The sequence below is a fragment of the Natrix helvetica genome, assembly GCF_964273705.1.
Source record: "Natrix helvetica genome assembly, chromosome: 5".
Taxonomy (NCBI): domain Eukaryota; kingdom Metazoa; phylum Chordata; class Lepidosauria; order Squamata; family Natricidae; genus Natrix; species Natrix helvetica.
This window is the reverse complement of record NC_138551.1, coordinates 84,492,966-84,515,590: the sequence shown is the minus strand read 5'-3', so window position 1 is coordinate 84,515,590 and position 22,625 is coordinate 84,492,966. Positions and strand designations below refer to the sequence as shown.

Sequence of the window (22,625 nt, the reverse complement as noted above, 5' to 3'; positions counted from 1 at the left end):
TCACATAATTTATAAGGAAACTATTTTAGCACTGATGATGTTACCTAGTTGGGTAGTGAAAGAGCTGCAAGAAAACAACCAAGCTCAGAGAGTATCAAGGACCCTAACGGTTAACCCATATGGTTTGGTCTTGTCCTACTATTGTCACAGATTGGGATGACATTGTTAGACTTAAAACTATATAACTATGACTTTGTTACATAGTCATATGGAACATGTATTGTATGATTTGCAGCATGCTAACTATATGTTCTTTGTCTATGAAATAAATAAATTGCCACAATCTCAAGGACTGTAATACATGTTTTTTTTGGTATTTGGAACCTATCAAGATATGAATAATTACAGATCTGGGGTTAAGGATCAGCTAAAGAATGATCAGACAGCACTAGAAGAAACCTGAAACAAATTTGCAGCTGTAGGACTGTTGAATGTGTAGGAAGTTGGCACCCACCCCTCTCCTAGAAAAATGAAATCTTTTAGGAAATATTAAAAGGGCAGAATATTTCCCCTAAAAGGGATGTAGAAACTCAGCTCCCCATCTTTGTCATTGGGCCATTAAGGCCTGGGCCAGTCTATTCTACATAACAAAGTTCTACCTCTTTTAGGCAGAGCCATAATAGGAATCCCAAAGCCTTTTCATTACATCATCACCCAGCAAGAGTCAACCAAGCTTGGGACTCAGGACAGCCTACAGAGTTGCCCCTGCATGGGCCCATGAGAGTCTGACAACCAATCAGAATACAAGCTCAAATTCAAAGCCCAACAGAGGGTATAAATCAATCAATCTCTCTCTCATTACGATTTTTGGAGTTGTTGATAACAGAATTTGCTTGGAACCTTTTTTTCTTTCAATGTTCTTACTAACATTTTTTAAATGACCATTATATTTGAAATTACAGTATACTGTTCAATGCCTATATACTTTCCTCTTAAATTAGCTTAGTTAGTACCTAACATTGATTTTAAAAGGATTATTAGGGTAATATTCTAGCATGAATTGACAAGCTGTTGTATATGGAGTTATCTATTCCATCTACTGTGGGGGCTGGCTAGGGAATTCTGGGAGTTGGAGTTCACATAACTTCCAACTGCAAAAATTGGGGGGTGGGGGTGTGGGAAACACTGGTCTACATTAACTGGCAGGAAAGGTCTCTTTGGCGATTCACCCACGGGTGAGGGTGAAAACTACAGTTCTTCCATTTATCCTAGAAACACAGGAGCGTCTTTTACAGTTGAGAGTAGTCCTGGAGTTAAACCGAGATACATTATCAGACTCAATCCCAACTTTAAGCTAACTCAGCCTATTTTTAAACCCATTAATAAAACCAGCGTTTGCTTCTCTCTCTCTCTCTCTCTCTCCTTTTCTCTTTCTTTTGTTTCTTTTTCTTTCTCTCCCTTTTTCTTTCTTTTTGTTTTTTTCTTTCTCTCTTCCTTTTCTTTCTTTTATTTCGCATTTTTATCTTGGGCAAAAATGCTTCGGCATCTGCGGCGTTAATCTTACAATTTTAGCAACTTTTTTTTTTGCTGTTTTAACCCTATCGTTTAAGGGGGAAGAGGGGAAGCCCCAGCAGGACGCTTATTTTATTTTATTTTTTTGCAACTTATGTACCTCCAGCATTTACAAACGCAAGATAACGCTCACATGCCCTGGGAGTACCAAGGCGGAGGCATTATGGTCAACGTAGTTTGCGGTAGCAAACCTTACTCCTTCCCGGCGGAACTGCAAGGCAATACTTCCTGCTGGCGGAAATTGGTAGGAGCTGCAAGGCTAGTAAGTGGGGGGCGTGTGTGTGTGACTGTTGATATTAAAATTACGACGCCCAATGAATGGTCTCATCTTCTCAGCTGTCTATATTTAACTTTTGATTCTGCCCTGATTGTGAGTCTCGGTGCTTTTGCTGTCTTTGAAAGCAGAGCCACGCTTTTCAGCATTTCCCGGAGTAAAAGGTTAGAGCGGGATCGAGAAGTTTTAATATCCTTTCCTTTTGGATTAAAGATCCTTGTCTGCTTCCCCCCACCCCTCTCTTTCCTGATCGTCTCCTGGCCGTTGAAGTATTACGTTTAGAAGCCAATAATTATTCATGGTATATTTAGTTATTAACTCTCAGAATTATTTTGGCCAAAGGCGGTTATAGTAATTCTTCTTCATCTTTCTTCAACTTAAAGAGAAATAATTGAAATTATTTGTTAAACAATTAAAACCAGGCCACCTTCTCTCATAATTCTAAACTTGAGAAGTCAAAATATATGTTTAAATTATCACCTAAATTTTCAAAACTTAATGATGAGGATACGAAAGTGCTATGCAATTATTTTTGCTTTACCCCCCTTGAAAAGCAATCTCTTTATTACATTTGCTTAGAAACTAAGAGAAATCAGGAAATAGCTTGGTGATTTATTTTTAAAAACACCCACAGTTACAAGGATGTTGGTTTATATCCATAGCTTGTTCTAGAATCCCTTAAAGGTATTACTTTCATTTAAAAAAACCATTGAAAAACGTAAACATGCTTTCTTGTTTACAATATCTTCAATGTTTAAAATATTGTTTACTTTGCAGCTTTAAAGAGCCTTTAGTAAAGACGAGCACGAGAATATTGTATTACATTTATTGCCATTTTATTCTGAATAAAAATGGTGGAGGGTTGCTTTGGTAGTCTCATAATTTGATATAATCAGTAGAAGTGAAGATGTTTGTTTTATAGAAATGCAATGCCACTTGCCGTTTGAAAACTAGAAAAGGCAGCTGCAGCTGTTCACAGACACTACTACTGATAGTAAGTTCGAGTAGAGGAAGAACATTCAGAAGGCTCCTCGTTATTTAGATTTTTTAAAATATATATTTCAGTCATTAAAGGGTTTTTAAGTGTACCGGTAATAATAATGAAAAACGCCTTAAATCTAAACAACAGTGAAAGATAAAATGATATATAATAAGTTTGAGCCTTGTGTGAGTAACTGCTAACTGTGGTATGTAATACCACCTCCTCCCCTTACGAATGAATGGGAAGGCTTGTTCCTTGCATAATCTGGTTAGGAAACTGGTAATTTACCACTATTTTTATAACTCTGTTTTTTTTCCAGTGGTGGCAGGCAGGATGGTTATAGCTTTGGCATGTCAAGTGGGATATAGAAGAAGTTCAACTCTATGTTGTAGGATTTATTCAACCTATGTCAGGAGAATGAGGTATGTATGCTCTTGGGTCATGAGGAGACTCTTAAGGCAGTGATGGCGAACCTTTTGTGGCTCGCGTGCCAAAAGCGGGGGGAGCACAGGGGGGTCGTGCATGGGCGTGCCACACCCTTAATGCTATGCCCACGATCCCAGCGTGCATGCGCACACAACCAGCGCTCCCCCCTTTTTTGTGTCCTTTTTTCGCCCTCCCCAGGCTCCAGAAGCTTTATAGGAGCCTGGAGAGGGCGAAAACAGCCTCCCCCCCCCCGGAGGCCCTCCAGAGGCTTCAGGATCTTCTTTGAAGCCTCCGGAGCATGGAAAACAGGCCCTATGGGCAAACCGGAAATTTGGGAACGGATTTTAGGTTTGCTCTTGGCTGGTTTTAGCCCTCCGGAGCCTTCAGGGAAGTCTCCTTAAGGATCCGCAGTGTGAAATACCGGTTCTACGAGCAAATTGGAAGTACATTACTGAACTTCTGGTTTGCCCCTAGGGCCGGTTTTTCGTGCTCCGGAGGCTTCAGGGAAGCTCCTGAAGCCTCCGGAGAGTGAAAAATGGCCTCAAAAGAAGGCCGAAGTCAGCTGGCCAGCGCGCGCATGCATGCTGGCCAGCTGACAGGGCAACGCCTCGCGTGGCTGGACAAATGGCTCTGCGTGCCACCTGTGGCATGCATGTCATACGTTCACCATCACGGCTCTAAGGCATAGGCTGTTTTTATCACGTCTTCTCAAAATATATTGTCTAATGAGATAAATTAAGAATTAGTGGACGTTTTAGTGAAGTTTTACAAAGTTTGTGAATACAACAGTAGATTTGTATTGTGGTCAAATACTTTGGGCTTTCCTGCATTTATTTACAGAAGATAGAGCCCTATAGGATATAATAATTCCCTTCCATGTGTAGGAACGCTGCCAAATTATAATCCATGCTGCCCTCTTGTGTCTCCATAATACTTTGCAGCTCTTTGCAAGCTGAATTTTAATTATTTAATGGATTTATAGAGCTGCCCGATGTGATGTACAGCTGAAACGAGCAATACCCAACGCTCTCTGCTCCCTATATAGCATTAAAAAGGAACAATATATAAAATATAAAATGAGCAGATGTGGTAATTAATCATCCAAACGGACACGCATCTTAGATCCAAATGCTGGGAGAAAAAGCCACATCTTCATGGAAATTTTAAAGTTTTCAGAGTTGGGGCTCATCCTATACAGGTAGCCCCTCGACTTATAACAGTTCATTTAGTGATGGTTCAAAGTTACAACGGCACTGAGAAAAGTGACTTACTATTTTTCAAATGACAATGACAGTATCCCCATGGTCACGTGATTTTGGAGTGTAAGACGCTCTGAAGCATAAGATGCACCTAGCTTTTGGGGAGGAACACAAGGGAAAACAAATCTGCCTCTGCCTCCGAGCAATTTTCCTCCTTGCAGCAAACAGCAAAGAGTATAGATGATATACACTGTTTGTGGTGTTACATTTCAGACTATATTTGTACAGATGCTGTTAAAATTGATGTGGCTTTCTGGAAGTATGTGTTATTCTCTGCTATTTCAAAGAAGATACAATAGCACTGGGCCTCTTCAGATCAAGCATTTATTTTAAAAAGCTTCTTCATTTTGCTAAGTTGTATAGAACAATAATAAAGCAGTCTTTAAAAAATAAGTCTAATAATTTGAACATTCTATAGGCATTTATAGTTATTGACTTACCTTCTTGCAGCAAACAGCAAACATCCTGTTTCAGTTTAGCCTGATTAGAATGGAAAACAAATCTGCCTCTAACTCGCAGCAATTTGCCTCCTTGCAGCAAATGGTACAGATGATATACACTGTCTGTGATGTTACATTTCAGACTATACTTGTACAGATGCTGTTAAAATTGAGGAGGCTTTCTGGAAGTATACGTTATTCTCTGCTATTTCAAAGAAGATACAATAGCACTGGGCCTCTTCAGATCAAGCATTTATTCTAAAAAGCTTCTTCATTTTGTTAAATTGTCTAGAACAATAATAAAGCAGTCTTTAAAAAATGTCTAATAATTTGAACATTCTATAGGCATTTATAGTTATTGACTTACCTCCTTGCAGCAAACAGCCTGTTTCAGTTTAGCCTGATTAGAAGAGAAAAAATTCTGCCTCTGCCTCCCAGAAATTTGCCTCCTTGCAGCAAACAGCCTGTTTCACTTTCAGCATGCCTCCCGATGATCAGGCTGCAGGGATTGCCATAGCCTATTGCAGCTCCTGCAAGCCCCATTTTCCAGTTTGCTGCAAGGAGGTAAATTGCTGGGAGGCATAGGCCAAAGAGTGGGGGTTGGTGGGTGGATGGGGCTACATTCATTGTATAAGACGCGCCCGAATTTTCACCCTCTGAAAAACACAGTATATTTGGATGCTTCACAACTGGTTCATATTTATGACAGTTGCAGTGTCCTGGCATCATGTGACTTATCTTTTGCGGCGACCTAACAAGCAAAGTCAATGGAGAAGCCAGATTTACTTAACAGCCGTGTTACTAATTTAATAACTGCAATGATTCACTTAAGAAATGTGGCAAGAAAAGTCATATAATAGGACAGAACTCACTTAACAATCTTCTCACTTAGCAACCTAAATTCTGGGCTCAATTGTGGTTGTAAGTCGAGGACTACCTGTATAGGGGTGGAGACTATTCCTATGGAACAGCCTGGAAAGGCACACTTCCTAGGTTTCATATGATCACAATATTTAAAGGAGGACCTGGAGCATGCCTTCCCTGTGGGCATGTGTAGAGCATGGGTGTCAAGTTTGATTTCATTGAGGGCCACATCAGGGTTGTATTTGACCTTGGAGGACTAGCCTGGGCGTGGCCAGCTCAACGTCATTTGTGTAGTGGGCTCCTGTGGTAGCCTGAGCTCTCTACCAGTGAAAATGGGCTCCCAAGCTCCGTTTTCGGTTGCGAAGTCCTCCTGCAACCCTATGCCAGTGAAAACGGACCTCAGGAGGGCCGTCCGCAGCCTCCCTCCTCAGCTCCATTTTCACTGGCAGAGGCACTGTGGGCCGGTCTTTTGCTATTTACAGGGTGGCTCCATGGGCCAGATCTAAGCAGCCCGCGGGCTGGATCTGGGCCCCGGGCCTTGAGTTTGATACCCCTGGTGTAGAGTGAGCAAATATTCTTTTGAATAGGCAGTCTCTCCGGTAACCTGGATCTATGGCATGTAGGGCTTTAAAATGTATCCAGCACCTTGCATTGTACCCAGAGCCTAGAGAGAACCAGTGTAACTTGAAGGTGGCATAATGACCCACACCATTGCATTCTGAATAGTCTTCAAGAAGAGTCCCATGTAGCTCAGCTGTTGCTCCAGAAAAACACTACAAAAGATAGTTTTCAGTATTTGTGAGCTGCAGGATGGACAGTCCTGCCTCATCTTCTCACAAAGTCCCCAGGGTTCTTCTCTCTGTCTTGAAGCCAAGAGGCCTTTCAGCCTTGCCCCGATTTTCTTTGCACTCCCATATGGCAAACTAGAAAGAAGTGCTGCTCAGATTCCAAGAGAATGCAGAGAAGAGCAAAGAAAGCTTGCTTTGAAAACTTGGCAGCCATAGCCTGCAACTTGTAAGAACAAGGGTACAGTTGTGAACAGACACAACAGGATTAGATAGTTTTACGTACCTCAGCTGAGTGAATGCAGGGAAGATGATAGTTTCCTCTATTCATGAGGTGTTCCTTCTAATCCTTTCCTAATTACAGATACATGTTCAAGCTGAAAGAAGATGATGATGCTTGTCGGCAGGCCTATAATTCCGGAACTTTCTTCTTGTTTTACAACTTCTCTCCCTTCATACAGCGAAAAGGAAAAGCGTTACTAGCCCCAAAGTTAAAGACAGCAGGTCATTACCTTTTGTATTATTCAGACATTATTTTACTAGATCAACACTGATATTCCTGAGCTGTGCTCCATCTGTAGAAGGAGTGTCAAACTCAGTATCATTGGGATACTGAGCATTAGGATTGTGTTTGACCTGGGGGGTCATGGTGGGCGTGGCCAGCATGACATCATTCATGTTGGGGGGCACCTGTGGTGGCCCGAGCGGTCAGCCTGTGAAAACGGGCTCCCGAGTTCCATTTTTGGCTGGGACAGCCCTTTGCAACCCTCTGCCAACGAAAATGGAGCTTGGGAGTCTCTTTTTGCTGGCAAAAGCACTGCGGGCCGGTCCTTCACTATTTCCAGGGAGGCCCCGTGGACCAGATCTAAGCACCCCGCAGGCCAGTTCCAGCCCCTAGGCCTTGAGTTTGACACTCCTGATCTATAGGAATAATATATTTGGAAAGGGCTGTTCACAGACATCAAAGCCAATCCTCTACTCAGAGCAGTGAAGAAGAGGGTGGTCAACCTATTTTCCAAAGCATCAGAAGGCAGGACAAGAAGCAATGGATGGAAACTAATCAATAAGAAATCCATCCTAGGACTAAGGAATTTCCTGACATTTAGAACAATTAATCAGTGGAACGATTTTCCTCCAAAAGCTGTGGGTGCTTCAACACCAGAGATTTTCAATAAGAAATTGGACAACCATTTGTCTGAAATGGTATAGGGTTCCCTATGTTTGTGCAGGGGATTGGACTAGCAGACCTCTAAGGTCCCTTCCAGCTCTGTCATTCTGTTAAAGTATCCTGAGAAGTAGTTTTGTACCTTCTGGTTGACCACATCCAATGCTGCAGAGACCACCATCATTCTGATTCATTTGCTTCCACCATAAAGTCTCTCTTACTGTTAGGATGTTTTTTTTCTATCAAGCAATCAGAATTTACTTGGGGGGGGGAGCTTTGAAGTAAAGAACAAGGGCATCCTTGACTTAATGTTACAAGATATCAAAGATGTCCTTGTTTTCTGCTTGCAAGCAACCTGGGATGATAGCAATTTATGAGAGGAAGGGAAGGGAGTTGGAGATCTTGAATAGAAAATTAAGTCTCAGTGCTCTTGTAAAACTGCAATCATTGGATTTCTTTGGGAAGCACTTTTATTATAATGTTGCTTTCTATTAATCCAGATTTGTGATAAAGCATCTGTGCATCTTTTCTAGACTAGCTATATTAGATGGTAAACATGCTAATGAATCTTTACGAGGTGGTGGTTGTATACAGGAGTGAAGTCCAGCAGGTTCTGACAGGTTCTGGAGAACTGGTAGTGGAAATTTTGAGTAGTTCGGAGAACCGGCATATGCCACTCTGGCTGGTCCCAAAGTGGGGTGGGAATGGAGATTTTCCAGTATCCTTCCCCTGCCACGCCCATCACACCACGCCACGCCCACCAAGCCACGCCCACAGAACTGGTAGTAAAAAAAATTGAATTTCACCACTGTATCTTTTAAGGCATCTCCTTATTCTAATATCTTTCAGAAATAAAAAGACTTTTGCAGAAATTTCGGAAGAGTGAGAAGATGATAGAAGAGTCTATGCTAGTGGGCTGTTCGGAACAATGCACTCCATATTTTGCTCTTGACCTAGGTTAGAATTTGTCTGCATGAACGTTAATAACCTGACCCTTGTTTCTACACTAAAAGCCGTGTGAAACTGAATCTCGTATTCTAAGGATGTGCAAATTTGTCAACACGGGAACTGTTAATTCCAAAGGGTTCTGGTACGATCCACCCAAACTTTGCCGTTCTTGGCTTCTGGGGGCAAATCCTCGGCATCGGAACGGGGGTATTGTGGGACATGTGCATTTGGTTCTTGAAAGAAAATTATTTTACAAGTGAAGGCAAATATCTATGTCCTAGGATAAAGTTGCAGGATTCAGTCTGGGTTGGTCAGCGAGATCAGAGGTTTAGTCTCCCATGCTTTTGGACTTGTGCTGGAACCCATCCTTAGGGAATTTCTCTGTGCCGGAATGTGTGCTTTGGGCTATTCTATGCATTGAATTTATGTGGTGCCTGGTTGGGTATGGCTTTCTATTGGTTAATTGGCATGTTGATGGCCAGCTACCCTGTTTTCCTGAAAATAAGACCTCCCCGGATAATAAGCCCAATCGGACTTTTGAGCACATGTGCTAAAATAAGCCTTCCTCTGAAAATAAGCCCTCCCTGAAATATTGCAACACAGGAGCAGCCATGAGGTAACCACGCTCACCGCCTCCTGCACCTCAAAATAATAAGACCTCCCTGAAAATAAGACCAAGTGCTTATTTTGGGGGTCAAAAGAAAATAAGACCATATCTTATTTTTTTGGGAAAACATTTTACTAAAGGCACCATATAAATACGATGCATAGGATAGCCCAAAGCACATATTACGGCAGAGAGAAATTCCCTGAGGATGGGCTACAGCATGATTCCGAAAGCTCGGAAGACTAAACCTCCTGTGACCGACGCAGATTGGATCTTGGAAACTATTTTGTATTTTTGGAGTATTTTAAGAGAGAGATTAAAAAACCCTGTCATATTTTTGTAATCCTCTGCCATGCCTTTGTTCCAGTCATTTTTTTTCTTAAAAGATTGCAATTCAGCCATCCTCAGCAATCCACTCTCATTTGTAAAATGAAAAGATCATAACTCTACCGAACAGTTCAAGGTCAATGTAACCTATCCTATTTAACCTTGTATTCGCTAAATTGCACGTGCAGTGCTGATGCTCATTCATTCGCTTAGGAGGCAGATTTTTTCAGGGGTCCTGAATAATTTGGTGGTCTTTGCAAACTTGATTTGTAGTCTAATTATTTGGGTGTTCTCACTGAATACAACTGGTCCTATATTTTATGAAAACATTGTTAGGTGTTTCTGGATTCCTTAAGTGCTGAAAGGCTTTATGGCAAGGGTGTCAAACTTGTTTTCATTGAGGGCCACACCAGGGTTGTGTTTGACCCCGGGGGGCCGAGTGGGCATGGCCAGGGTAGGTGTGGCTAGTTCGCTGTCACTTGTATTGGGGGTGCCTGTTACGGCTCGAGCACTCTGCCAGCAAAAACAGGCCTCCTGCAACCCTCTCTCAGTGAAAACAGAGCTCGGGAGGGCTGCACGCGGCCTTCCCAGGTTCCATTTTTACTGGCAGAGGCACCGCGGGCCAATCCTTCGCTGTTTCCAGGATGACCCCACAGGCCAGATCTAAGCACCCTGCAGGCTGGATTCGGCCCCCGGGCCTTGAGTTTGACAACCCTGCTTTATGGGATATAACTCTTTACCAAAAAATGGCATTTTGTATATGTATTTTGTATAGGGAAAGAAAGGATAGTTTCTTTCCGGAGCCATATCTGCCTATTTAATGTGAGACATTAATCTCCATTTCTGTGATAAAGAAGATAATTGCCAGACCCATTAATCTTGCTCAGACCACAGCCTATCCTTTATATAGAATCACTGATCTGAACAATGTTGTTGAATGCTTACGTTGAATTTTATAGTACAATTATTGGTTAACTGTTTCAGCAACAGTATTAACTCTACAATAACCTGTGGCTTAATCCATGGAAAAGGTGTGGGGGAGGGGGTAATAATAAAGATGTTTGATTCCCACAGATTTATTGAATTCCAGGATCCTTGCCAAAATCCGACGTTGAGTCTGAACTTGATGGATCGTTTGGAGAATTCCAGAAAGCTTTCTTCCAATTGGAGGAGGAAGATGCATCTTTGATTTCCACGGTATGATTTTAATGCATAAGATACTGTAAAAACAAATGTCATATGCGAACTCCTAGTTAATGGTGATAAAGAATTGCAAGCATTTCCAGAGGAAAATAGGAATTTCAGCTTCTTGATGTGGGCAATTTTTGACTGCTTGAATTTATGCTTTCTCTCTCTCTCTCTCTCTCTTTGTTTTTCTGTCTTCTCAATTCTGCGAACTGCCTTTCTATGAGTCGATCTCTTGGCTTCTGACCAGAATAGCTCAATTTTGTCATTACCATCCAGAAATTTTGATTGGAGCCAATCAATTTTCATTCATTGAAGAATCTGGAATCGGTCGTACTTTACCCCAGTGAAATTTATGACAAATCGGAGATACTTACTGCATTATTCCATTGAATTATTAGAACAGGTGAACATGAAGACCAGAAGTGATTCTTTTTTTTTGTTTGCTAGTTTAATAACTTTACTCCTTGCATTTGGCTATTACTTGTTTTAATTGTTTTTTAAATAGGATGTAGGGGCTAGCATCACACACCACACTAACTGATAAACAATAAATTGCAAATTGAAAGAGGCTGATTTTAAAGTCAGCGCCAAATAAGTCCAATTAGGGCTTAAGCGTACTGCTCAGTGGTGAAATTCATTTTTTTTTCTTACCGGTTCTGTGAGCGTGGTTTGGTGGTGGTGTCCTGTGACTGAGTGGGCGTGGCCAACTCGATGTCATTCATGGCCACGCCCACTCACTCACATGCCCACCACCAAGCCACGCCTACAGAACCCGATAGGAAAAAAACGTGTGTATGAGTCGATTCACAGCCGAACTGCTGCTCCCTTTATGGTCTCCCTGGCCCTCTCCCTCCCTGGGTCCACCTTAAAGGGACAGGCTGCAGCAGCTGTGAACAGAGCGAGAAATGTTTGGATTGTCTCTGCTGCATTTAACGTTGAATTCTGTGGCAGAGACAATCCGAACATTTCTTCTCCTGTTCAAAGCAGAGCTGTTTCTCCCTTTATGATTCCCCCTGGTCCCCTCCCTCCCTGGGTCTACCTTAAAGGGACAGACTGCAGCAGCTCTGCTGTGAACGGAGGGAGAAATGCTCAGATTGGGTGGGCGGGTTACGCAGCTAGAAGAGGTGTGCGGCGACGAGGCGGGCATGGGTGGGGCCACCAGGGATTTTTGCCACCATTTCAGAGAACTGATGCCAATCGTCTGTGCTAGTTGGGCCGAACCGGGAAGATTTCACCCCTGGTACTGCTGGAACTCACTAGTCCAGCTTTTTATTATATAACCACACCTTTCATTTTGATGGTGTCAGTTATTCAAGATAGATATCGCCCCTCCAGCTTCAATCTGCCTGGCCCAGATGTGATGACAGCTGTTACTGGTACTTTTTGGGGGGGGGGAGTAGAAGCGTCTTTACTGTGCTGTAGACCCAGTTCAATCCCAAGAAAGGCCTGGCAATAATAAATTACGCTTTGAATATTATCGGAGTAAATGTGGCATCCAGTAATGGGATATCCACGATTCTGTAGCGCTAATAAATACTGGAGAGATTGAAAAGAATCGCTCAGGGAATAATTTATTTTTATTTCCTAAATTAAAAAAGGGGGGGGAATTTAAAGTTTTTCTGGCAAGACTTTTTGGAAGGACTCTCACTTAAAAAGAACTGTACTCATCACACACTACTATGAATGAGCTAGTTTCTCTAGAACTCTGAAATCTGTCCATTTCTGCATCTCTTAGCACTCGTACCCAGGGCTCCTCTCTTTAGCCCAGCCCTGGAAAAAACCAAAAAGTCCTTGTCTGTCAGTCAGAAATGCCAAACTTAATAACTCTTACGCTGGATCTACACAGAACTAGCTGCATATAGTCTAGCCTTGAGAAGATGTGTCAGTTTTGGAAGCCATTTTTTAATTTTTAGCTCCCTGACTGCCACATATTTTAGGCTGGGAAATTGGGAGGTTTTTTTTTTTTATTGGAGCGGTGGAAACTTAGCCATAACAACATTCCTTACCCTGGGAGTCAAGGACAATTGCCTTCACCTGAATGGGAGTGACTGGGGATTGTCTCCAGCTGCGTCTGAAGAATGGATTGGACCATGTGATGAACTTGTGGGTGTTGAGCAAGGTTGCGAACTTTCAGCTGGGTGGGGAAAATCTGAATGCTTTCAGATTTGGGTTTTCCCAGATGTGCCAACATAACATCTCTAATAAATTGCAACTGAGGAATTTCAGGCCTTGGAGTTTTCATTGGGAGTGTTTCTTGGAACCCTGACAAGATGTTTTAAGGAGAAATTCCCTCATTAAGTCAATGAAGCCAGATTTCTAAAGACAAAGGTAAATTTATCAGGATAGGGAAATCTTGAAAGGGAAGCAAGAATTGAACAAATTCCAAATAAAATCAATGCAAGCAGTCTAGCTAGAGTCATTGCAGGTAGTCCTCGATTTACAATCATTTGTTTAGTGACAGTTCAAAATTACAATGGCATTGAAAAAAATTGCCGACAGTTTTTGACACAACTGTTGCAGTACCTCCCATGGTTCACGTGTTCAAAATTGGGATGTTTGGCAACTGGCATGCATTTATGGTGGTTGCAGTGTCCCAATGATCCCCTTTGGCGATCTTCTGACAAGGAAAGTCCACGGGGAAGCCATATTCACTTAACGATCATATTACTAACTTAACAGCTGCAGTGAGTCACTTAACTGTGACAAGAAAGGTTGTAAAATGGGGCAAAACTCAACAGCTGCCTTGCTTAGAACAGACCTTTTGGGCTCATTTGTGGTTGTAAGTCAAGGACCACCTGTACGTAATTTTTTGTCCAATCAAAGCCTTTCCTATCCTGATTAACTGATTTTTGCAGTCTCAGGCACTACTTCGATGGCATGATAATAACCAATATTGCAGCAAAACCGGAGAGCCCACAATGAAAAATTTGTCTGGGAGCAAAAGAATTTGTCATGCCAATGGAATCATCTATTATCCACAGGTAGGCCTCCAAATGGAAAAGAATATGGTCTAAAGCCATCTGGGCAGCCAGCGAGACTTGTCTATGCTGGCAAAAGCTTTTTGTAAATATGTATGTATGTATGTATGTATGTATGTATGTATGTATGTATGTATGTATGTATGTATGTATGTATTGTGTCACAACCCCTGGTATGCCCAAATATGGGAGGGAACACACTGCTTCCCTTTTCTGTCTTTCGGCTCCTTTCCAGGAGACCATCCAGGCAGAAAACCGTATTTTTTAATGTTGCCTTTGTTACATTTATTTATTTATCAGCACAAATACAACATATCTATCTATCTATCTATCTATCTATCTATCTATCTATCTATCTATCTTCATAGATTTCGTAGATTTGTAGATATATAATATATATATTAAAAACTAATGAGTTAAGGTATTTTTCGGAGTATAAGACGCACCTTAGTTTTGGGGAGGAAAATAAGAAGAGAAGAAATTCTGCCTCTGCCTACCAGTATCCATGGTATTCAGCTGACATACCATATGATGGTAACAAGGTCAGCCAATGAATAGGCACAGCAACTAAGTCAACCAATGGGGGCTATTTGGACTCTGAAATTTGCTGTATGAACAAGGAGACAGGAAGGAGCCTGGCTTAGACGAGAACTGAAAGTGAAACTGCTTGTGTTTTGCTTGTATTTACTGCTACCTTGGGAAACCTGCTTTTGGTCATGTATTGTATATTATTATTATTTTGAATCCTGCTGAATCAGTTACTATGCTTTCTGAATGTGATTGCTGCTGCAAACTCTGACCAGCCAGGTCAGCTTCGGCACTTATTGCAGCCTGATTCAGCACAGCTGATGGATCGGACTGCCGGAATACCCCCAATCAGTAGTCCAGGCTGCAGGGATTGCCACAGACTATCATTGCCCCCATGCCTCGCGTTGTTGGCTTCTGGTGGGCATGGCTACATTTGGTGTATAAGACGCTCCCAAATTTTCACCCTCTTTTTTGGGGTGGGAAAAGGTGCATCTTATACTCCAAAAAATACGGTACTCTTAGAATGATTCTTGCAGAATAGAAAAGAAAATCATTTTTTTTACTTTAAATAAAGTTATTGGCTATATTTCCCAATCTGTCTAAAGCAACTTTGAAGCCAATGTGCCACTTCTAAACACTGGGAACATGCAGAGAATTCCCTGTGTCAGTGCTTCTACCAATGAGCAAATAACAGCATGAAGTTCTCGGGGGTGCCAGCAGAATAAAAACCCTGTCACCCACTCCATCCGAAATGAAAAGAAAAGACATTGTTAGCTATCCTCCCCCACCATTTACAGCTTAATTCTTATTCTGTGCGTCGACTTGTTTATAAGCAGAAAAACAAGACAAAAATCCATGCACACAAGCGGTTGACAAGACAGGGAGGTGCCAAGTTGCCAAGCCACCTTTCTACCAGTATATTTAATTATTTTTCTCTGCTGTGATGATGGAAGAACAGCATGTAGGGATTTCTGCAAGCTTGTGGTCTTTCCCAATAGCTGAAAACCAGCTTATACAATATTGCGGTCTTTGGAATGAAGGAGAATGAATGTATGTTTCAGATGATCAGCATGCTAAAAAGTGGATCAGTGAGAGGGTTGTCTTGAAGCCAGGAGACTGCTGGTGTACTGAAGCAAAGATTCCCAATAGCAAGAAAATTCTCTATCTACAAGTTCTACAGAGCTGCAGGTTTACAAATAGAACATTTCATGTGTTTTTATTTCAAATAAATTACAGTAACCCTCCCAACCTGTAGTTTTCAAAGCTAGCTAGAAATGTGGTCCCTTTAAGATCCAGCAACCAGGTGGCCATAGTAGGGATGTATGTGCAGCCATTAGGACTTTGAAATGGAGACGTAAGTACTTTTTGGGGTGATCCACTGTAACTGAACTTTGAGGACTACCTTTATTCTCTGATCAGAACGTGTGTCTCTTTGGATGGATTTGGTAAAACATATAGTGAGATTTTGTTTGTTTGTTTTTAAAATAACTCATTTTAATACTTTAACACTTTAAATAAAAGTACTGTATTTTTCAGACTATTAAGATGCACTGGACTATAAGACGCACCTAAATTTACAGGAGAAAAACAAGAAAAAATAGTTTTTGGCCTCTGTGCATCATGTTTTTGCCCTCCCAGGCCTCCAGAAGCACTCTGCAGTTCTCCGCACAGCCTATTTTCACCAAAAACACACCCATTTTTGCCAAAAATGCACCTATTTTTGGCCTGAAGAGTGTTTCTGGGGGCTGGGGAGGGCAAAAATGTGATGTGCAGAGAGCTTGCGAACCCATAAATGAGCCCATTTTTTGTGAAAATGGGCCTGTTTTTTGGCAAAAAGGGGCCATGCGGAGCACTCCAAAAGCACTCTGCAGTGCTCTGCACAGCCCATTTTCTCCAAAAACGTATCCATTTTTGCCCATAAAGCACCCATTTTCGGCCTGCAGATTGCTTTTGGGGGCCAGGGAGGGTGAAAACGCGATGCACGGAGGCCTTGGGAACCCAAAAATGAGCCTGTGGCAAAAAAACCGGCCATGCGGAGCACTGCAGAGTGCTCTTGGGGGCCAGGAAGGGCGAAAATGCAATGCGCGGAGGGTTCAGGAGGTCCAAAATCCACTTGGGGGGGGGGGGAAGGTGTGTGTTATACTCCGAAAAATGCGGTAATACTTTAATACATCTACCTCCTGATATTTTCCCAACAACCAGAACCCTGGGAGGTGGGTTGGCCTGAGAGAGAATGACTGGCCCAAGCTTACCCAGCTGGCTTTCATGCCTAAGGCCAGTCTAGAACTCACTGTCTTCTGGTTTCTGGGCCAACAGTTTAACCAACTGCACCGGTACCTCCCCTATTCTGATCATCAATCTTTTCTCTCTTTTTTTTTCTTTTTTCTTTTTTCTTTAGCTAGCGATAACTTTTAGGTTGATTTTATGTGTTCCTGCTGTTGTTATTTTGGTCCAAGATAAAATGTAAGTGAATGATTCTTGCAGTCCCATATTCCACACTTCTGTTATTGTGCTCTGAATTGCAACTTCATGCGCTGCCTGCCTAATATAATGATTGTCCTGCTGTGTTTGTACCTTTTTAGATGTCTCCGGTGGTTATTACATTGGTGTCCGATGGGAGCCGATGCCTTCTTGTACGGCAGGCATCATTTCCTAAAGGGATGTACAGTGCTTTGGCTGGCTTCTGTGATATGGGTAAGACAGCATGTCCACCGTATGTATTTTAATGATAGCCTCTGAAGTGTAGCTTCAGAGCGGTAATCCACCCGAAGCAGGGATGATATATGAGCCTTAACTAACTAGCTCATTATGTTACATGTAATTGCCATATTGTTCAAACTTGGTCAAGGAAGTTAATGACTGCGTTGTGTTTGCTCTGAAATGAATCTTAAGGAAAGGGAGGAAATTACTGTCAGGGGAAATTTCACCCTGAGCTAATGAGGTGTAGACCGTCGGCTTTCCTAAAAAGCATATCTTCAGAAAAAGCGAAAATAAGACCCGATAACAAGTTCTAATTAAAAACAAACTTTAATATGAAAAAAATAAAAATAAACAAATCTATCTAATTGTTACATTTTGGCAAGAGCAATTGTCGCCCACCTTGGCAGATGAACAGAAGAACAAAAGTCTCTGGAATGTGTGATGTATTAAGAAACGTGTTAAGAAGCATGCGCAGTAAATCATTGTCAGATAAGAAAAACTTCTCTACAGTATAACTTATCATAGAGGCTCAAAGTAGACAAACAAAATGACGTAGTGACAATTATTGTATTTTTCTGCAAAATGCACCTAGCTTTACTGCAAAATGCACCTAGCTTTTGGGGAGGAACACAAGGGAAAACAAATCTGCCTCTGCCTCCCAGCAATTTTCCTCCTTGCAGCAAACAGCAAAGAGTATAGATGATATACACTGTTTGTGGTGTTACATTTCAGACTATACTTGTACGGATGTTGTTAAAATTGATGTGGCTTTCTGGAAGTATATGTTATTCTCTGCTATTTAAAAGAAGATACAATAGCACTGGGCCTCTTCAGATCAAGCATTTATTTTAAAAAGCTTCTTCATTTTGTTAGGTTGTCTAGAACAAGAATAAAGCAGTCTTTAAAAAATAAGTCTAATAATTTGGACTTTCTATAGGCATTTATAGTTATTGACTTACCTCCTTGCAGCAAACAGCTTGTTTCAGTTTAGCCTGATTAGAAGAAAAAAAATCTCCCTCTGCCTCCCAGCAATTTGCCTCCTTGCAGCAAACAGCAAGTTTCACTTTCAATTTCAGAGATCGCCATAGCCTGTTGCCGCCTCCATAAGCCCCATTTTCTCCATATGCTGCAAGGAGGCAAATTGCTGGGAAGCAGACGCCAAAGGGTGGGTGCCGGTGGGTGGGCAGGGCTACATTTGGTATATAAGATACACCCAAATTTTCACTCTCTTTTAGGAGGAACTTAAATTTAGAACTTAAGTAAATCAGAAATATTGTGTTAGATTAGCCTTCTTCAATCTGATGCCTAACACAGGAAAAATTGGCTAGGAATTCTGGGAGTTCAATCCCAATACAGTATATGGATTTTGTCAGTCTCAATATACTGTATCTTCAGGACATTGGATTGGGGAGATGTGTTTAAGCCATTGGTTTTTAATAATTAATTTTTTAGCCTAGGAAATAGGCACAATGTGGTTTGTTTGGTTGTGGCCTAGTATGTTTTTTCATTATTTATGCTTTGCAAACCATGATTTCTGGTATAGCATGTTGTATGAAACCAGCTTTTTTGATGCTTCAAAACATCAGAATTATTCTCCAAAAATAACCAGCCAATGCAATGGAGTGAGGTCTGTATGAATTTAAAGGTATTGTTGTGTCTAAATCTAAATTCGCAACTGTTTGATACAGCCTGCATTTATCTAACATGGTTAACTTAGTTGCTCCATTCGTTTTTTGACTTGGCTTTTAACATATTGATTCATAAACTTAACAAATACAGTGAATTTGCTAAAGTAAAAATCAAACCATTACCTAATCCTGATCATTTAGTATGCAGTGTCATAGTACCTGCCAGATCTTTACCTAACGTGTTTAAGTTTATGAATATAGAATTTGAGTTATGCATTAGGTAAATCGAGGAAATCTACTTTTATGACTCAAATCAAGTATCTTTATAGTTTTTTTTTCTGTTAGAACAACCAAAAGGACAATAATTGACAGATTTGTATATTAATTATAAAAATTAATTAAGCAAGTATTTTTGTAAAACAAATATTGGCTTTTAACTGCTGTGTTATTAGATGTTTCTAGAAATTTATTTATTTTAAATATTTGTACAGTATAGCCAGTTATTTTGAAACAACCCTGGTTGACTTACATATCACCAGTTCATTAAGTATTTTTCTAGTTGGCTTTTCTGCTGACATGCAAAAGCGAGCTTAAGTAGCATTAAAAAAAAGAAAGAAAACGAAATACATTTTCTGAAATAAAGCAAAGCAATGGCCACTTAGATATTTATAAGGAAGATGTGCTAAGGTGGTGGCAGACTCAATTCTTTCAGCAGCAGCATGATCAAAATTTCATGAAATTTTGATTTTTCTTGTCCTATGGACAGTACTTGGTAAAAAGAAGGGCAGGTCAACTCTACTTTCAGTAGATCATATTCCTTTTTTTAAAAAAAAACGGATATTCGGCTTTCATATGTCAGTAAGAGATTTTATAGTTATGCTGTTAACGCTAAAGAAAGATACAAAGGTATTGGGTATGAAGATGTCCTTCATTATGTTTTCTGCTCCCAGGTGAGAGTCTAGAAGAGGCAGTCCAACGAGAGGTTGCTGAAGAAGTAGGCCTAGAAGTGGAATCTCTCTGGTACTCTGCATCTCAGCACTGGCCGTTCCCAAACAGCATTCTCATGATAGCTTGTCATGCATTAGTGCATCCGTTACAGAGCAAAGTAAGAACGCTGGTAGAATCCTACTTTGATTTTATTTGATGCTAGTTTATAAATGAGAACCTAACCTAACCTATCTTGAACTCAGATCTCCCTAACCCGGTTTCCTTTTAGATACAATATTTTGGACTTACTATTCCAATAACTTTCTGGAACTTCTGGATGTTATAATTCTATGCATTTTGAGGCCACTGAGTTCCATAAAAACTGACAAATAATCCTTATTCACTTTAGTTCTTTGATGTTTTATGAAACTAGTGAAAAACAATTGTGGATCATGTCCTTCCCCAACCCAACTTTTCAAACCATGCTGCTTGGTGTGCGTATGATTGTAATAGTCATAGATATCTATTAGATTATATCATGAGATTTTTCCTTGAAGAAAACACTTAATGTACCGTATTTTTTTGGAGTATAAGATGTACTTTTTCCTCCTGTAAAAGAGGGTGAAAATTTGGGTGCTTCTTCTACACCGAATGTAGCCCTGCCCACCTGCCGACCTCCACTCTGCCTCCCACAATTTGCCTCCTTGCAGCAAATGGCAAACAGCCTTTTTCAGCTTCAGCACAGCCTGATTAGCACAATCAGCTGATCGGCCTCCTGACCATTGCCTGTTTCAGGTTGCAGGGATTGCCGTTGCCTATTGCTGTCTCTGTGCGCCCAATTTTGGCTTCCACATCCCATTTTTGGCCTCTGCGCACCCCATTTTCTGCCCATTCCGATCCCCGCCACTTGGAATGGGCAGAAAATGGGGTGCGTGGGGAGGCCGAAAACGGGGCGTGCGGAGACGGCAATTGGCTATGGCAATCCCTGCAGCCTGAAACAGCTGATGGTTGGGAGGCTGATCAAACTGACAATCAGCTGCTTGTGCGAATCAAGCTGTGCTTAAACTGAAACAGGCTGTTTGCTGCAATGAGGCAAATTGCTGGGAGGCAGAGGCAGATCCTCCCCCCCCATTTTTTTCCTCCCCAAAAGCTTGGTGTGTCTTATACTTCAGACCGTCTTATACTCCAAAAAATACGGTACATATCTTACATTGTAGCCTCTGTAATATTTCTCTAAACCTTCAATAGATGACAACCATATTTTCCCCCAATTTTGCTTTTAATTTCAATTATTTCATTTGCAGTGTACAATCAATACTCAGGAGCTTGAATCTGCCAGGTGGTTCAGCCATGAGGAAGTGGTGAAGGCACTTGAACGGGAACCCAGGCCTTCTAAAGAAACGGATGACAGCACCTCTTTTTGGGTGCCACCCAAACAAGCTATAGCTCGACAGTTGATCCAGGAATGGGTGAAGCAGAAAACCTCTCCTTAGTTTAAAAATTATATGCAGGAGGAGGATGGCAATTTTATATCTGATGTCTTGTTTGCAGCGGTCTTCCATATTTTGTGGAGAAGATACTGGTAAATCACATTAGGTCTTTTGGCATGTTGTCTTGAAAATGAATTGCTATAGAAGTCACTGAATGGATTTGGAATGAGAGGTTGATATCCCCATAGGGTAATAATATGTAGCAAAACCAATCTAAACCTCTATTTCTTTTGGGATTTCTTAGTAAAGCCATTTGTGGGCAAACTTGGCCCTTGAATTGCTTGCTTGTTCCTGGAAGCATCCTGACCAATTGGGGTTGGGAGTGAAGTTAAAATTCTTGATCATCAGAAGACTATCTATGACCAATATTGTCCTTATTTCATCAGGTCCACATAGTCATTATAGTTAGTATTACCCTTACATGGTTGACTCTCTATCCCCGTGATGGCAAACCTATGCACACAGAGCTCTAGCTCAGCCAGCTGGTTGTCGGGTTTCCGAGATGCGCATGGGTGCCGGTCAGCTGGTGGTTGGGTTTCCGAGGGGTTCATGTGTGCTAATTAGCTGGTTGTCAGGTTTCCGAGGCACGCATGAGCGCTGGCCAGCTGGTCATTGGGTTTCCGGCACTCTGGTGTGTGTACTTTCCTGTTTGAGTACTCTGTGCCTAAAAGGTTCGCCATCACTATTCTATCTGTTTGACTCCTCTTCCATCTTTTTAAACAGATGCCTCCTGTCTCTAAAAATAATGCAATGGTTTGGTAAACATACATGTTCCCCAACCGAAGTTCGGTTCTGTCATTCTTCCTGTGAGAATTTGTGTGAACTTATAGGATTCTGATGGGGGTGGAGGAAAGTTCATCATTTATATTTGAAAAGTTCCTAATTATGCACACACACAAGCAAAAAGGGGAAAAGCAAGTTGAGGTTGGGATGGGTGTTATATTTTCCCAGCATACTTCACTGGGTGAGTTAAAGATATAAAGACTGCTTTCAGCTAACCTGCTAATTTGCTTAGTTTTAACCTTCTTCCATTTCTCTCTGCTTTGATTTGTAAGTAGGGGCTAAACGCAGCTCATTCAAGTAGGTTATTTTATACAAAAATAATAAATGATTCAGTTCAATAACCAGGTTAAAGTTGTGTGAATTCAGACAGAATATTGATTTAGTGTATTATATGGAGTTTACTGGAATTTAGGTGTTTTGGAGTGTAGATCCTAGCACTCTCTTATACAAGTAGTTCTCTACTTACTACTGTTTGCTTAACAATTGTTTGAAGTTCCAACAGACAGCCTCAGGGTTACTTATGGGTTACTCAGATTCAAAGTCCCAACTGCTACCCTGCTCCCTGCAGTCACGTGATCGTATTTTGGGCGCTTTGGCAACTGGTTAGCATTTATGGCCATTTGCAACGTTCTGAAGTCATATGGCCATGATTTGTGATAGGTTTTGCCAGAAACTGGGGTTTACTTCCAGTTTTCAGCAAAAAAAAAATCCATTGCAAACAATGTACTTGCTTAACAGCAACAGTGTTGAAATGGCTGTGATGATTTATCAATGACTTCTTCAAAAAAAGATAGTAAAATTGGACATGTTCATA

At 41.2% G+C, this 22,625-nt stretch overlaps 1 protein-coding gene across 2 annotated transcripts; it reads left to right on the top strand.

Moving 5' to 3' along the window:
* The first annotated feature begins 1,659 nt into the window (after nt 1–1,659).
* Nucleotides 1,660–21,924, top strand: NUDT13 (nudix hydrolase 13). 2 transcript variants are annotated; one of them, XM_081955732.1, is made up of 9 exons: nt 1,660–1,774; nt 3,088–3,190; nt 6,907–7,046; nt 8,557–8,664; nt 10,680–10,786; nt 13,633–13,758; nt 16,866–16,977; nt 19,562–19,716; nt 20,843–21,924. In XM_081955732.1, coding segments are annotated over exons 1-9 (1,041 nt in total). In that variant the 5' UTR covers nt 1,660–1,773; the 3' UTR covers nt 21,032–21,924. The 2 variants fall into 2 exon arrangements, with proteins under 2 accessions (XP_081811858.1, XP_081811859.1); XM_081955733.1 differs by lacking the exon at nt 1,660–1,774 and adding an exon at nt 1,787–1,950.
* Nucleotides 21,925–22,625: the final 701 nt, after the last annotated feature.